The following is a 14,722-nucleotide window of genomic DNA, read 5'->3' as shown; positions in this document are numbered from 1 at the left end:
AATTTCATTGAACACCTTCATAAATAAAACATACAGCGTAACAATAATTTTCAAACCGGTATTTGGTTTAGTGCCTACATATGATATTTCGTTTAACTGCTTTCATAAATAGGAAAGTTGGCATTGCGCATGCGCAAAACAACATTTTGAAATTGTTAATTTTACTTATATTCGTAGTGTTTAAATATAAAGTTTCATTTAAATATCTTCATAAATGAAAAAATTAGCATTGCGCATGCGTTAAACCAAATTTTGACACTGCGCATGCGCAAAACAAAAAATATGGGTATGCAAGGAATCCTTGGACGAAGCCCTTTCAAATGAGTCCCATATCGCCAAAATCGGTTCAGTGGTTTAGAAGGAGTACGTGTGACGGACAGACGAACGGACGTCAAAGTGTCACCAATAGCGATTTTTCACTTTGAGGAAAGTACGCCAAAAAGCGCTAAGATTAGCAATGGTACATCACAAACCTGTAACCTTAATATTTAAAATGAATGAACAAATTGTGTTCAGAATAGCCCATCACCATCGATTGTGTTTCAAATTCATTTACCCATATTTTGCTTTAAAAAAGTTGAAATGGAAAAAATCGTGCATTACAAATGCCCGCTTAACTCAAAACCGACGTGATCATTTTTGCCAAGTTGTGATTTTACAACGCATTCGAAACTACAATAAAAACACAATTCAAATCGAAGAATACAAATTGAACAACACTAAAAAAGGACACATATCGGGCAATAAAATAATTTACGTGAAGGTGCAGAAGATATTAGCGTAGATTCATGCTTCAATAAACTCATTGGCGAAGTTTAGTCGAAAGTCTCTCGCAAAAACGATGATTAAGTATCGGTATCGTAAGTTATGATCATAAGAATCCAATTAATTTGATAATAATAAATTATTAAAAGAGCATTGTATCTTAAAATTTATTCGAGTTTCGTATAAGTGACCAGTTCCTTTCTGCAGCTGTGTTTTGTAATGTGTGTCGTTTGTTGTTCACATACCACATATGGACGTATTAATATAATGAACAGAACAGACGTTTTTGTTCTGAGAACTTTTGTTCGTTAGTTTCTAGAAAAACAGACACATCATGCACACAAGTTAAGTACGTTCACTTTGTGTATTTCCGGTGACGTTGTTTTACCTAAAACATCATCATTTGCAAACAAGTGCGGCCTGTCGCATTGTGAGGTATCGGTTATTCTATTTAAGGTGAGAATCGAAATCAAAAGCTGTCGAACCGTAAAGATACGGGTAGCAAAAAAGTCATTGTGACAAAGGTGGGCAAGGTTTAAATTTAAATCTCGTTAAGGAAACTAACCGGTAATCAAGTTTCAAATTACCTTTACAGTCCGTGTCATGTGTACAACAAAAAGTTTCGGCGCCAAAAAATACTGCAAGAAGTGCGTGTACAAATCTGTGTGTGTAGAGCGATCAGCAATTAGGTACATTTCTATCTACCTATTGTAATGGTACCAGCATACTGTGTGTTATATTATGGTACCAGTTTATAGGTTTATATTAGGGATGTTACGGAAGTGGTTATATCGGAACCGAATTCGGAAGCGGAGTTTTTTTAATTTGGTTTTTGGGAACCCAAAATGTATATCACTTCCAAGAAACACTCTGATTTTTGTAATTATAATCCGATTTCGACCAAACTTTAAGGGTTGGTTGGTCAAACGAATAAATATCTCGGTCAAGTTCGGGAATCAGCCCAGCGGGGGGAAACCTACTTACAACTGTGCGGCCGAACCGAAAGGGATTTTTTTTATATTTCATTCTCCGTTGCCTTAATCAACGCGGTGACTGTTTTGCGTTGGTAGCAAACGTTTAATCAAGTGGACTGTATGGAAGGAAATCTTTGTTGTGCCTTTTCTAATGAGGAAATTAAAGATAAATGTACGCAAACAACCTATTAATTAATTAATCAAGAAAAATTTTGGCGATTAACGTGCGCATGCGCAGACTGCGCAATGTAAACTTTCGCAATGCTCAATTTCTTATTAATTATAAAAATATTTATACCTTATTTCTTATTTTCCTTTGTACACATAATTAGTCCGTATATGAGCTTTCGGAAAGTACCTACTGATCAATTCATTGAAAATTCGTGGATCAACACGTAGTCGGAGAAAGTATTAATATCAAAAACAGCTTCCGCAGAAAACAACAGAGATATAATCTTTAAGTGAATATTAAGCAATTGTAATAATGACAATTCGATTGTATCGAAAACCAGTATGTAATCAAACGTTAATCAAGGAGTAGATGAAATTTAAAAAAATTACCTTTGAACTTCGGGTCGCAACCATGTGAGCTCAGAAGGGCGCGTTCTGAAAATCTTTAACAGACAATATAACACAATAAACAAATAAAAGGGGCAGTACATCGCGCTGCACATAAAATATTGCGAAATAACCACGTCTAACGCCTGACACTAAGTAGGCAAATCGGATACCAAAACTGCAATTATTACTCAAAAGGAATCAATAATTTGAATGACTTTACACTAGTGAAAGCAAAGTTTTGATCGACTCGGGTTTCACGTACAATATCAAGCATGAAAGCAGAAGCGTGACGTTAAATTCAAGAAAAAACTTTGCGATGCACAAATAACTAAATTTCTATTGAAATCTAACCAATTCAAAATGTAAACAAGTTAATGAGCAAATTCTTTGGAGTAAACAAACAACCTAAGAATCGTAGATAACGGCTTCGGACAAGGTTTCGGTGGCTTCAAAAGCTGATTTTAGCAACGGTACTAATATCGGTATAACACAAAGTAATATAAAGAATACAACGTAATCAAATATATCAGAAATGAATCTTCGTAGTTACAAAATAATCGTAGATAAGATCACTATCGGTAAAATTAAATCTTCAGTAACAAAAACAAAGTATCCAAACGTGATTAATTTCTCTCGAATCTGCCGGTAAGGTAGAAATATCTATGGCGTTCTTCAATTGATCAAAATGTCGGTGGATCTTGCCAAATTAATCATCATTGCGCAATATTGAGAAAGTCCCAAATTCGGCGGTTTCCACTCGGAAATATCGGTGTAGAAATCAAGAAAAGAGTAAATCAGAAGTAAGAAGCCTAAAAATGTTTATTCAAGTCAAGAGGTAATGCGTAATTGTTTTGTTATTTCCGAAAAATGGCCTTAAACTTGTTTAATACATCCGCAAATGCGTCAGCGATGCACCGAAATCAAAGTATAACAAGAGAAAAACTTCACTAAACTTATACAGCTGCAATATATCCCAAAAAGGCAGACACAGTCACGAGTCAACAACTATGGCGTATGTGTTCTTGGAAGTTTAGTAACTCTCGAATCTCGTCTTTGTACAAGAAGTGCGTATGCCGAAAGGAATTAAAAAGAAAGAAACCTCTGCACGACCTCGGACGGCGACGCAAATAACTATTGTAATAAGAAATCTATAACACTTGGATGGATGAAAATAAAGAACTAGGTAAATGGATTCGACTACAAAACTAACTTACATCTAAACTAGTGGATGGCGGACTAAATATACAAGCAAAAAGTATTTAAATAAGAATACGAATCGAAGATTACTTAATCGGAATATCAAACGGTAAGGAAAATAACGTTACAAATTTCCCAAATCGGAACGGATATAAATTAACTAACGATATCTACTAGCTACGGGAAAGCGAAACTAGGAAAACAAACCCTCCTTTATAAATAACGGAAATAAAAGCATCAAAAGAGCTTTAAATTAAACGGTGTGGTGAAGACTTCTTTATTTAATTTCTCGGCTTCTGGTAATCATAAAGAACTGGGACCAATCTTACAATTCAAGTTAATCACGCCCGCTTCGTTTGAGACTGGACGCAATCGAATCGGACGAGGTTTGCTGCAACACATTTGAATAGGTACCGGTATTTGGTAGCCCAGTAATGCCGATTGTTACATGGATCTTCGAGCCAATTGCAAAAGTTTTGCGCTAATGGAATAAACTGCACGGCTTTGTAGCTTTAATGACCCTTTCTGCTTAATCATCTGAAGCAAATATTTTCAAAATCGATCACCAAAACCTTACAAGAAGCGAAAGTAATGCAAGAAATTTCTTGTCTTCTTGCGATGCTATGCAAGAAGAATAATAACTGCTTGTTTTGAACAAGACAAGAAGCAACAATTCTTACTTCTTGTGAGAATCACTTTCTGCCTAGTAAAGAATATTATCTGAAGTTGCCGCATTGCCGTTCCCACAACATTTGCTGCTCAGGGCTCTATGCACTTCCACTTCCTCCTAAGCTACGTTACTGCAAGTCAGTAGAATTGAAAAAAAAAAGAAAAACGAGATTGTTATAGTATATTAAGTATGGAGAACGGTAAGGGATTTTTACCGTTCGAAGACAATTGTTTGGAGGAGGAGCGAAGCGACGACTCCAATTATTGTCTGAGAACGGTAACCCTTAACGTTCGACGTGCTTATAACATTTTTTGCGCGATCGAAATTAAAATTATGCAACCAATATAAATATGCACTAAGAAATTAACGAGCAGAATAAATCGAAATGATCGAAGTGGTATGGTGTCAATCTCTAGGTAACCAGTTTATTTGTCAAAATTGAAATTAATAATTTCATAAAAAGGTGCATGTGTCTGATGTAGTTTACTAGCTTTGTACTTCCTTTATGACTTTATGAGCGTCTTGCTATAGGAAACAACAGCACAAATTGTACGTTTAATGTACCTAACAATAATTAAAGATTAAATGTAATGTAAGACTGTTGATTTTTAAAAAGGCGTCGGTAAGTATTTTTGCTGTTCTGTTTTTAGATCGGTAAGTAATTTTGGCGTCGTCGTAATCATAGCAACTGGTAAATTCTACGTACTGTCATGGAAACACCCATGGTAAATAGTCAGAAATGACCGATCGCGCAAAAAATATGTTTAAAACTAAACCAGAATAAAACCCACTACATCAAGCGTTACATATTTAACAATAACAGCGTAAAGAAGAAATACTTAGCCACAACTCTAAAACTTGAAACGCATACTTACTTTTAAGAAAAAACATAAAGAAATAAATGTTAGAACACTTTTAAGTAACTGCCTTAAGGAATGAAGAGAATTTGCATATTATTGTCGAAATTATGGTCCGAAATTAATATTATTAAACCAAAATACACTTTGACACAATAACGGTAGTTTTAAGGAACATATTTTATAAATATTTCTACCACCCACGGTTGAATCCTTACTCTTCTTCTTTACAATATTGAATGTAAAAGGGGTTGGGAGGCAAGTTTTTTAAAATTGTTCCAAGTACTGGAGTGCAGAATACGCAGTATGTCCTGTAGCTACACCCTGTTTTAAAATCCTTCCCTTATTTCGTCATCGTGAACTGGTTCAAAAAGGTACCTACAATACGTCTTCTAGACATTCCAACCCATATTCGGGCCGGCGAGACGATTACCGGCAGTCCCATGCAACGCGAATCAACTAAGTTGTTTTAAGAAAAATGGATGGATTAATGGTTTTTTAATTACTTTTATTACATGACACCGCAGGCAACAATGTATGTAAAATGTCCGTGTAACATTCCGCTTGAGAAAAAATGATGTGCTACAAAAACGGCTCTTAATAGGTTTACAAAAAGACTTATTGTAGGTACGTTTTTGAACCAGTATGGAGCTACAGCACATACTGCGTATTCTGCACTCCAGTATTTAAATATACCACTTTACCACATGGAGTTGGACAAATGACAATCGATTATTACCTACCTTTAACATTTTTTGTTTTTCGGGAAAGTTCTAATGAATCACCCGGTAATTTTTGAGAACAAAAAAGCAATCAAAAGTTCTCTCTGTGACCGTATTTTGGTAATGCTCAACCCGAGGCTCAACCTGTGCGAAAGTGTAAAATATGTAACCCCAAGAGCACTTCATACATCGTTGCACTGCTCACTTCACGTATAGTTGGAGACGAGAAGAATTTGGTTGTAGTGCTAAGTTAATTTGGTATTTTTACTATAAAATTATGTAACCTTAAATAGGATTACGATTTTTTTGTTTATTAATTCCCAAGCGCATGCCTATGTTATTAATTCCGGCTTTTTTTTTGCTGTCGACCAAATAGTGTTAGTGTTACCTGGCTTATAATTGTTTTAATTAGAAATATCCTTAAACTTTAATAATCAGGGGCGGATGGAAGCTGTCTTATAAGCGCGGGAGCCTACCACAAACGCCGGTCCCATCCGTGAATAATTATGTATAAATAAATATTAAAATTGAGGCGGATGTGTGGATTTGAATGTGTGTGCAAAGGCCTTCAACAAGGGTTGGTCCGATATTGTTTATGTGAAAATAAACTTGAACCAAAATCCAACCAAATTAGAAAATGTTTTTTCATGTGGTTAAATTCGCAGTGCGTACCTACAAAAATTGGTACCACAATCACTATACAGGGTGTCTTAAATTGAGTAGGATAACATGGCTATCTTTGTTCCAACTGATCAAGTTTATCAGCTAAAACATATTTTTTTCTGAAACTACGAATCAAAATTGAAAAATTATTGTATGCAATAATGAAGTTTGACACAGCAATCTAGATACGGGTATGCTTCAATTTGAAATGTCACCATTAAGATCATCGCGGCAATTGTTTTTTACTTTCTTCACTAGAGAAGAAAATCACATTTTCTTCACCCTTTTTAGAGACAGTAGTTTTTTTTAAAGTAGTTTCAGAAAAATTTCTTTACATGCGTCTAATTGTTTATACTTTATAACATGCTTTTTGATCAGAATCTTCCAAAGCCAATTGCGACAAATGATAAATGGTATTCAATGCGAGATCAATAATATAATAACCACAATCTTACGAAACGCTTGAAATTGTTTAAATTTAGCAACCATATCTTAGTAAAGACGACAATGATTTTGATAAAAAGGTATTATTTATGTAGCGTAAGCGATAGGTACCTAAACAACAATCGAATATTTGGAACGTGAATATACGAATTAACTGCAGCTTGCGATACGCAATAAGAGATAAATTATGTGGCGGAATTAGACTCGCACGTGCAAATATAATTCTAGAAAATTGTTCAATCAATTCAATGACCAATGATGACGAAACACAATCATTAAATGGAATTGTAAGATGCTGGACGTGGGAAAAAATGTTGCCTCAATGATATTTTTTTATTTTCCTTCTGTCACAAAAAAATAGGAAGCGTTTTCTATGTGCTAGAAAATCCGGCTCGAATGACCAAATTTTTGCGGAAAAGTGAGGACCAAGTGGATTCATGCACCATAAAGTAATTAATGAACTGTAATCTGTATTGAGTGATACACTTCCTATCACTTTAGTTATTACGAAGGAAAATACAGTACAACGTATAATTCTTTTATTGAAAACTGTACACACTGTTTTTATTTTTCAAATCCGTTCCAGAGCAAACTCGATTACTGGATTTGCAGAGCTGTCTTAAATGTTTATTAAGTGGGCGTTGAAGTTGAAAAAATCCGATACAACTGAATATCGAAATCGAGATTTTGACACACATCATTTTTACAACAGACGTTAAGGGGTTGATTCTCTCCCACCAGATCAGCATAGCCTGTAAAACAAATTTTTTGAATCTGCATTAGTTTTACTTTTATTTGAGGTGCCTACATAGTACATACATATTATATTTCATTGAAATATCTTAACAAACAAAAAAAATGGGATTGCGCAAAAACAAAAGTTGGGTTGCGCATGTGCAATTTTGTTTATTCGTCTGCATAGTTGCCTGAGGTTTAAGGACAATTTACTAACACAGAAAACCGGACATTCATATGTTCTTTGTAACAAGAATTATAAAAGAAACTCTTTTTGGAGGTTTGGGCAGTTTTTACGCTATAACTTTTCGCGCACAAACAAGGACGCGACTTTGTGAATGTGTTAAATGTAACTTGTTTAATTTTGTTAATGGTTTACGCTGTAGCGGAAAGGGTGGAAATTGTTTCTGTTTTTGTTTGTTGTGTTCCCAACATGCTTATCTGCGTGTTCTTCATTAAACACAGCTGCTGATGTACAGTGTTGTGTCATATGCTCTTTTCTAACACAAGCTATCAATTATTAAGCGGCAGCGAAAAAAAGCGATGCAAGCTTTATAGGGGAGTCGATGGTGTCCGTCTGTCCGTCCGTCCGTGAACACGATAACTGTCAAATGCTTGGACCGATTTGGTCCAAACCGTGCACAGTTGTCCCATATGCCACATGTAACAAGTCAAGTGAAAAAGTGAAAATGGGTCAAATCCAACGACCCCGTAGGGTCACATCGAGGTGCTCTGCCGCTTTTTTAGATGCTCTTTAGGGTTCATTTCTTCAACGCCTACTTAATAAACATTTAAAACGGCCCTGCAAATCCATTTAAATCGAGTTTTCTCTGGAACTACTGATGGGATTTTAAACATAAAAAACAGTGCTGGAAAACAGAATGAACATTCCTTTCGAACTACCTGACGCTTACCACACCTTCCCATTTAAAATTTGTGGGGTGCAATTCACCCCCTTCTCAGGGTTAAAGTTATGTAAGTAGTATTATCTAATTTAGGTGTCCCCCTCTAACTAAAATTGACATGTCCGAGCGTTTCTGGCAACACTGTGGTTAACAAAATTGGCATTGACTGTTTTCAGTGGGCCACCCTGTATCTGAAAAAAACAACTTTGCTCCCATTTAACCTACTCTGTATCTCTTACCATTACGGAGATCCCAATGGTGAGCCACGAATTAGAACCACCCTGTACCATATATGAATTCACGAAGTAAATACGTCATAGCCGAAGGTCTTCACGATAACGTGAAAATGGGCTGCAACATAAAACAGCTCTTCAGTCGCTTCCTATCATTTTTAAAATTGCAATTTTTTTACTTATTTGACAGGTGTAGATTTATTCGTTTGTTTACAGCACCACTTATTTTTGCTGATTATTGGAATAGATTGACCTTTTTTTTAAGTGAACGTACGAAACACTCACTGTCTATTTCTATATTAACGGGCTATTATTATTATTAATTTAAACTACTTGTGGTTCGTGCAGACCACCCAACTTGCAATCTCAGGAGCCGCCACTGACTATATAGTATAATTATTAATCAAAATGCATGATATCAATTTGTAGTGTATTTAAAAGTAATACGTAGTGTAGGAATTTTCCAATCAAATTGATAGATTTTATTACGTTTGAACGTTTTACCAAAGAAATTGGTGCTTAAATAACTGCGAATGCCAAAACGAGAGCTGTAGAGTAGGAATGGGCGGACGGACGAAGACATGGGGAGGCCGGAATAACGCATTTATTAGCACTAAAAATTGCGTCTTGTTCTTAATCTATAAGTAAAATTAATTTTGTTTTTGCAATCAGCAACAATGTGATTTATTCCTCATCTAGAAATAGGACATTCATTTTAAGATCATAATTGTAATTATATATCGTAGGTATCGACAATAAATCAAAACGGTAAGAAGGCGGACGTAGTAAATGAAAGTAAATTTTCCTTATTAGCTGATAATGTGTCGATCACGCGCTGTAAAGTATGAAAGAAAATAAAAATTTCAATAACACCATCGCACCATGCAGTTTGTCTAAATAATGTAGGCACTGTAATTTTCGTTGCACGCGAGATAAATTACCTCCTATTTAAATCTAGAAGAATCATACCGTCATACGGTACTTTTGCAACAGAAAAACATTTCTTTTGTAAATATTAGGTCATCTCTGATTTGGCGATCTATGATTTCATACAACTGCGCAAACTACTTTTGTTATACAGGAATGTTTTTCTGATTACGTTTTGAATGGGTTTCGCCCATTCCAATAGGACATGCTAATCTTTTTTTCGAATCCCAGTGACAGTATTTATTGCCAACAAACATTTTAATTGTACCTACTGTTTATTCATTCATTGGTGCTCACAAACGAGAATGTTTTGTGGCTTGTGAATCATTACATATTTGTATTCCAAAAGTGCAATGTCAGCCAATCCACAAAGAGCCTTGTGGCGCGTGAAAAAAGTGGTTCTATATTGTTTCCAATTACATACGCGCAGCAATTTCCTCATGCGGTCTTTTAAGAATTTCGGTAGAATTTTTTTTCTCAAAAAGGCAACATATTCTGCCTCTGAAATTATTATGATTGCTCCTGACTAAGACAAATAACAATCGTCTGCACAGGCATGCAATGTCGTGGCGGATGCGTCGTAGGGTTGTGAAAAATGTCGAAATTGGTACAGAAAAGCGCATTGTAGCTTCTTCCTTGCATTCTTGCGCCCACATCGATTTAGGAATTCTGTTCCCAATTTTCCAAAGACACAAAGATTGCAACGGTACTTTTTTTGTTAATTATAGCAATTTTCGTTTTTATACCACTGTCATTAAGGCGGACGTAGAGGTTGGTGATGTTGATGGTACTTACATCGAACGTGTCCGTTAAGAGACGATAAGAGTTGCGATCTCGAAAGTGCATTATAATAAATATCGCAGACACCATCTCGAGTTTAAATGAACAGGAGCCAATTTAAACAATTAGTCCATTAGGTCTCGCTTTATAGATAGATCAAGCCGTAATTACAAGTGTGGCGTGCTTTTATAAAAGAAGACCAATTAATATCCCATTAGGTGGTGTTGTTAACGAAACTTTATTAAGTTAACTATCAACCTGAGACGCATTTTTCAAAAATGTATTCCATTATAAAATTAAGAATAATTCCATTGCGTGGGACTGTGAGAGTGATACTTTATAGGTACCTCATTCTTTACCGGGTATGAGTTTTTAAACTCTTCACAATTGAATAATGGAGTCAATTATGTTTACTTACTTCAAATTTCAATTTATTTTTTTTAATTAAAAAATCGAAATTACTAAAAAAAATCGTATCTGGTCACCTGAGAAACGATTTTTTTCATTAGGGCGCATACTTGGCTCCTAAATCCAAGATGGGTCCAATACACTTCGGCACTTCGGCCAAAACAATATACTTTTAACAAATGTCAGTAATAATTACTAATGCATTTTTTCTTTTGTTTCAGTTGCACTTCCAAATACGTCGGTGAATACTGCCAACATCTGAATCCGTGTCATACCGGTCCCGGTCCGCGTTGCCAAAACGGCGGTTCGTGTCAAGTGCGAGTGTTACCCGGCGGTCCTCCGAAATTCATATGCGTGTGTCCTTTGGGGTTTAGCGCGTCTCTCTGTGAAATTCCGATCGCAAACTCGTGCGACTCAAAACCATGCTTAAACGGCGGTACTTGCTCTCTAAAATCGTTGGATACTTATCAGTGTTCATGCGCGCAGGGATATACAGGTTAGTAGAATTTTATTTATTTTTTTATTCCATCACGTGTTGTCGTGAAATGGTCATTGAATTGCATTCCCATAGTAATATGTAAAATAATACAGGGTGTCCATTATGTATGGAATATAGTATACAGTGTGTCCCAGATCGGGTGGGATTGCATGGGTAACTTTGTTATTATTAAGGATATAGAATTGGTTAAATGGGCAATGTTTTGCAGTTTTAGATGCTTATTTAAAATTTCCTTTAGGAAATTCAAAATGTCGCATAGGTTCGACGTAAATTCAAAAAAACTAAAATTGGTCATTTCCTTGAATGTCTTATATCATCGAAAGTATAAGAGATATAAAAAAAAGTTTTATATAAAAGTTACTGTCTTTGATACGTTTAATTTAGAATTGAAATTCAAGATGGCTACTTTTGAGGAACATTTACCAACTTCCTAAAGTTAAATAGGCGCCGTATGGGATTTTTAGATTACTTGATAGATTTTTAAATTCTCTTTTCAACGAGCTATTATAACATAAGATTAAAAATAAGATACCAGTTATATCAACGGTTTTTATATTTTAATCAAGTAGGCTGTGATGAATTAAAAAAAACAAAACAAAATCTATTCGAGGCAACAAAACAATGAAAATAATTACATCAGATGTTTAAAAAAATCAGGGACGCACTCATGAGAGGGGGGGTTTGGGCATTACAACTCCCTCCAAAATTTTATATAAGCGGTCTAGAAAAATTTGATTTTTATAACATCACTTATTGACTTATTATCCATACTTACATACCTACAAATGGTGGTATAACTACAAACTATCCCCTCGAAAAAAGTCATGCCATTATCCAGTTAAAGACATTTCAAGACACTTTGCTTAATTTTACACAATGTATTACCATTGATGCATTGTCCCAGGTAACATTTTGTAGGTGGTTTATCCGCAAGAATATCGAAACTAATAGTTTTACCAGTCCAAGTATATGGACAGATGAATCTTATTTTTCTAACTGCGAAGTGTTCAAATCGACATTATGAACACTACTCGTCACAGGAAAACCTACATGTTGTAGTTTCACGCCGAAATCAAGTAATATTTTTTTAAATTAATGTATTTTATGGCATAATGGGAAGTCATGTAATTGGACCGGTAATCTTCGATGGATCTTTAACTGCTCACCATTATTTACAAATTCTCCAATAAACTTCCTTAAAGGATTTTTCTCGACAACGTATGTTTCGAAGGAAGGGTTAGTTTATGCTACCTACCAACAAACTGGCTGCTCAGGTCACAATTCACGAATTATGTACAGTACATTAAATTATAAAAGTAAGTACTTAATTAAAAAATAAAAGTAAAGTGGAAGTAGCTACCACTACAATAATAATAATCATCATCAATGGCAACACGTTGCCTAAACTAAACTGTCTTGAAGTGTGTTTCACTAATAATGGCCAGTATTTTAAACATCTGGTGTAATTGTTTTCATTGTTTTGTTGCCTCGAATAGATTTTGTTTTGTTTTTTTTTTATTCGTCACAGACTACTTGATTAAAATACAAAAACCGTTAATATAACTGGTATCTTATTTTCAATCTTATGTTATAATAGCTCGTTGAAAAGAGGATTTAAAAATCTATCAAGTACTCTAAAAATCTAATATGGCGCCCATTTAACTTTAGGAAGTTGGTAAATGTTTCTCAAAAGTGGCCATCTTGAATTTTGTTTGACATCAATTCTAAATTAAGCGTATCAAAGACACTTTTATATAAAACTTTTTTTTATATCTCTTATACTTTCGATGATATAAGACATTCAAGGAAATGACCAATTTTAGTTTTTTTGAATTTACGTCGAACCTATGCGACATTTTGAATTTCCATAAGGAAATTTTAAATAAGCATCCAAAACTGCAAAACATTGCCCATTTAACCAATTCTCTATCTGTAATAATTACCCATGCAATCCCACTCGATTTGGGACGCACTGTATATCTCGGTAAATATTGAGTGTATACAAACTTCATTCATTAGGCTCATTTGATACAGATTTTTTTTCTCTTTTCGATGACGTACCACGTTAGCACCCGTGTATAAAAAATTGATTTTTATTTCAAACTGTTTGTGATAGGGTATGTCACTGCCTTATAGTTAATGGTGAACATTCATTGCGCTGAAAGCCATTTTACTAATTTCGTTTTGTTTTCAAGGTTTAATAAGAAACGTTCACGTTCAATTGTTTTATTTTCATGTATATCTGGATTAATATTATTGATCAAATTATAATAATTTTTTTTGATAATGGCGAGGATAATGGGTACCAACATGTTATATCGTCGAAAAGAGAAAAAAAATCACTATCAAATGAGCGTAATGAAAAGGTGCACTGCCAGTTAAAAAAATTCAATTGTTTTTCGTTACTCTGCTTTCTGAAATAAAAACAACTGAATGCTGCCTTATTATGGGAAATAAAATGTTAAACAACTTTCATATAGACAAATTTTGTATACATTTCATATTTACCAAAATATATACGATATTCCATTCATAATGGACAGCCTGTATATAACCCCTTGAAAGTAGCAGATATGTGATTAAGTAAATGGAAGGCAAATTATCTTTGACGAGAACTTTGTTGTCTTTAGTTGCATTGCACTTATTTTTACAGTAAGTACATGACTTTAATTCTGAAAATATCATTTTTTAAACACCCATTTCCGAGCCCATTTCCATTGTTTGCTCCTTCTTTGAAAATGACTTGTGAAAACGTCCATGGTGACATTGATGGTGAGAATCGTATTGTCGATTAGTTTGAAGTTATGTCATTTTGTGCGCTGATTAAAACCCAGTTTAGAAAATTTGAGATTATGGGTTCGATTAAAATTAAAAAGTAATAAGAAAACCACCAAGAGCTATCATAAAGCTACGACAAAAAAGTCATAGATGTAGATATCAATCCACTCTCACCTGGAGGTCGTATAAAGGCAAACGCAATGGACAGGAGACTGGCTAGTCCCCAACGCGTGTCCTGAAGTACCCACAATCTGTTCCAATTCCCCCGACAGGTGGGAGTGTGCTGAGAGATGGATGCTGTGAGTTACTGAGTCGCTAACGGCTCACGCAAGGGAAGTTTTTTGAAACTTACGTGCTTACATGCGGACTCTAGCTGGTTCCATACGACAAAAGGGACCTTTAATGGCCGATGTCGGCACAACAAACATCAAATGTCTCAGGTGCGATGGAAGAGGATGTCTCCATTGGTCTGCCCTGAGGATGTTTGGGTACGGTACTTAATGAGAAGGATGTGTCCCGGTTCTTGATCGTTAAAAGGAAGGATATTTTATAATGGTTAGTCCCTTCCCGATAAAGCGAGCATGATAAGGAAGGTTTTTTGTAC

General features: G+C 35.0%; 1 protein-coding gene across 1 annotated transcript in view; it reads left to right on the top strand.

Annotated features, from left to right (window-relative positions):
* The window catches only part of LOC116164181 (neurogenic locus Notch protein-like), a 205,905-nt gene that overhangs the window by 80,960 nt on the left and 110,223 nt on the right, over positions 1 to 14,722 (top strand). The window contains exon 3 of the mRNA XM_031478322.1: positions 11,063 to 11,337. Within this exon, the coding sequence (XP_031334182.1) occupies positions 11,063 to 11,337 (275 nt within the window). The remainder of the gene's footprint in view (positions 1 to 11,062; positions 11,338 to 14,722) is intronic.

Source organism: Photinus pyralis, unplaced genomic scaffold (assembly GCF_008802855.1).
Source record: "Photinus pyralis isolate 1611_PpyrPB1 unplaced genomic scaffold, Ppyr1.3 Ppyr1.4_LG2, whole genome shotgun sequence".
Lineage (NCBI taxonomy): Eukaryota > Metazoa > Arthropoda > Insecta > Coleoptera > Lampyridae > Photinus > Photinus pyralis.
The sequence above is the reverse complement of the archived record's forward strand: the minus strand, read 5'-3'. Positions and strand labels throughout refer to the sequence as shown.